Here is a 3,282-nt window from a genome sequence, read left to right as displayed (position 1 = left end):
TGTGTGATCCACCGATCGCGAAGCCTCCAGAGTGACCAATCGATGTTCCATGTTTGCCTGCTTTGTATCGACTTCAACAAGGTGGCTCACAAGTTCGTCTAGGCGGTCACAGGTAAATTACACAGCACACATCGACTCGATTCGCTTACCTATGCCGTCTTGCATTCTATCACCGTGTACATGTCATTTGGAGTTCCTGATAGAATTTTTCAAGCCCTCTATCTCACTGTCGAAGTGCGTTTCTACAAATGACAGGTGAGTACTAGTGGAGTCCTGATTTTGCATGAGCCACCATAATTCAAGAATTCAAGATAGATGACTATGTTACCTCATCTCGACGGACCTGTTCCAATGCCCTCTCCACCTGATCGACACGACTGTCTACAGTTTCTATCAGCTGTTTTTTTCGTAACATCCTCGGTCAGATCATCGATGGATGAAAATATAGCATTTGAAAGAGGAATAGGCATGGAAGGTGCGGTTGAAATATGTGCCAATGCTATGGGCAAATAATATAAAAGTGACCTTAAGTTTGCTACAGCAGGACTGCCTTATTACTTCAAACACCCTTTATTTACGATTGCCCATTGTGTATCTCACCCTTGAGGATACTTTAAAGTTGCCCTTAGTTTACGGCTATTTCATGATTTACGTTTTGCAAAGGTGGCGGGTGTGTGGCTCAGCAACACCATGGAGCCACTGATATGTACTGCAGCATTTCCTTATTGCGACAGTAAGCACAATGTTCATATCCAAGGCTTGCTGACCGAATTGTCTGAGGGTTTTGATGCAAAGTCGTAAGTCTTTAGGGATAACACAGAAACGGAGTCGCAGATAAGTTTAAAAGGTTGGAAGGCGATCTTCGCTGGTGCTATGGAGCCGCGGTTGTCGACGTACCCCAGAGGCAGTGGCTTTGACGGAGCATCCCTTGAAGCGATAACGTGCTGGTAGAATTGACCGACTGAGATATGAAGAGAGCTGGGGACTTATAGATGCTCGCTATCATCTTGAAAATGTTACCCCACCCTGACGAGTATTAGTATGAACTAACTGAATGGGACCGACAAACTTACCTTGCCTGAACAGTTTGTGGCGGTTCATAAGTACACTTCCAATTAATTCCCAGGTGAAGGTCTTATGTAGGTAGCCGAACTTGAAGGAATTCAGTGTCTCTGAATTTGCAAGGAGACAAAGACATATAGCTTCGGAGTGTCGTCGCTCTCCTTGTTGACCATGTTTTCAAATATAAACATGATCAGTTGGCGCAGGGTGGCTGCACTGCTTCAAATCAGGGTTAAGAGCTTCGAGGTTACAGTTCAAGAAGCCCTCAGCGGAGTAGAATAGGTAAGGGGACATAGGTAATACTGAAATGAAAAACACTTGCATTTGCGTGCTGCAGAAATAATACATGTGTATATTGGCTTCGGTCACATCAAGTGCAAAAATGTGGGACGCGAATCAGTCCAACTCCAACACCATCCCGCGTTGTACACTTCCCCAACCTGATGCAAAGTCAGCGAATGAGTATGCTGAGTTCACAGAAACACTTGCCTACAAGCTGCCAATGCTTCTCAATACAGTCTCGAAAGTGCGACCTTCTCTGCAACCTCCGTACATGCGGGCGAAGTCAACTGGATCTTCGCGAGATCCCCTTTTACACCCAACACCCGTCCACCAGTCGACATCGACCCGATGTTAATCAATAGAAGCTCGTTCTTGGCAAGTTTCGAGACTTTTGTTTGTTTCTTGTCTTCTGTACGAACTCCCAGCCAACGGTGGAGAAGAAACAAACTGGTTTCAAGCTCTAGATTCTCTTTAGAACACGACGGCATATCAAAAACGAGGATGCTCACCGGTGTAGACCTTTGGCAGCTTCCCAACCACTCCCAGCACTTGACCAACGAGACAATCCGCTCTACACAATCCAGGATCGATCTTGGTCCCGACACCGATCAGCCCTCCTGGGACTGCAAACTGCAAGTGATTGTTCTCCGCATGCAGAGAAACGATCCTGCTGAAAATCGGCTTGCAGTGGTTCTGGCCCTGTGTGTCCTTCGTCACAATTCCCGGACAAATCTTGACTTCTTGTCCCAGCCGTAGGATGCCTGTGAGGATAGAACCACTGGCAACGCCGCCTTTGAGTTCATCAACCTCGGCACCAGGCTTGTTGACGTCAAAGGAACGGATGATGATGAGACAGGGATCAGAAGTAAAGTCCCAGACTGGGATAGGTGTGCGCTTTACGATGTATTCGTTCACAGCGTCGATGTTGTATTTCAATTGCGCAGATATAGGAATGATAGGTGACGACTCGGCCACCGTACCTGTTAAGAGAATTAGTACAATATTGAATGGTCCATGCTACCAGGGACGCACCCTTGACGAATGCAGTGATTGATTTTTGGTGCTCAAGATCCTGGGCTTCCCTGATCAAATCGACCTTGTTCTGCAAAATAATGATATTTTCCAGCTTCATGATCTCAACTGCGGCCAAGTGCTCCGATGTCTGCGGCTGAGGACGTGTTTTGTTTCCTGCAATCAGAAGAAGAGTGGCGTCCATGACTGCGGCACCGTTGAGCATGGTAGCCAATCAGAATGTCGTGACCGGGACAGTCCATGAAGGAAATATAGTGAATGAGGACCACATCCTGGCCGTTCGCAGGGAGAATTGTCTTACTTGTCTGAGCAATACGATCAATAGCAGCCTGGTGAGGACATGCTTCGTTCTCGCATTTGTGGATCTATGATGGTAGTTCTCAAGATCAAAGATGGAACAGACTCAGATGCGAATCAGAAGGAATGTACTTTTTCATTTGCATAACCCAGCTTGATCGTGATGTTACGAACCAGCTCCTTTTTGAATCGTACAGTCAGGCCTTCACCACCGTCGATTTTCTGTGTGCGACATGACCAATTAATAGCTAGATCATATATACTCGCAGAAGTCTGCGCACTCAAGTTAATTGTAGCCTAGAAGGATCGTGGTCAATGAATTGCTTCAGATAAAGGAAAGTTGGTTGCGCACCAGTTTTGATATTACTTCAGGTGAAAGTGGCATCAGCTTCGTGATATCGGGGTCAGGAAGGAGAGTGCAGAACTCCTCCTTCGCAAGTTTGATCTTGTAGAACATTGCATCCTCCAAAGCATCCGCTTGGACACCCAAGAATTCGGCAACAATGCCAAGGACATCTGTGTTACGCGTGACAGCAGCATTAACATCACGACCACGGTCAACGGTGAACTCAAGGTTGCCAAGGTGGAGAATAGCAGCAAGAAGTTGGC

At 46.6% G+C, this 3,282-nt stretch overlaps 1 protein-coding gene across 1 annotated transcript; it reads right to left on the bottom strand.

The window, feature by feature from the left end:
• Positions 1 to 1,458: 1,458 nt before the first annotated feature.
• Positions 1,459 to 3,058, bottom strand: F5147DRAFT_796853 (uncharacterized protein; the record flags this gene model as incomplete). Its single annotated transcript, XM_041443179.1, has 9 exons — positions 1,459 to 1,502; positions 1,552 to 1,570; positions 1,596 to 1,804; positions 1,854 to 2,324; positions 2,377 to 2,562; positions 2,606 to 2,741; positions 2,806 to 2,853; positions 2,883 to 2,921; positions 3,026 to 3,058. The coding sequence occupies 9 exons, from the start codon at positions 3,056 to 3,058 to the stop codon at positions 1,459 to 1,461; spliced, it is 1,185 nt and encodes a 394-aa protein (XP_041284547.1).
• Between the last annotated feature and the right edge of the window lie 224 nt (positions 3,059 to 3,282).

This window comes from Suillus discolor, assembly GCF_016758755.1.
Source record: "Suillus discolor strain FC423 chromosome Unknown F5147scaffold_205, whole genome shotgun sequence".
NCBI lineage: Eukaryota > Fungi > Basidiomycota > Agaricomycetes > Boletales > Suillaceae > Suillus > Suillus discolor.
This window is presented reverse-complemented; position numbering and strand designations above follow the sequence as displayed.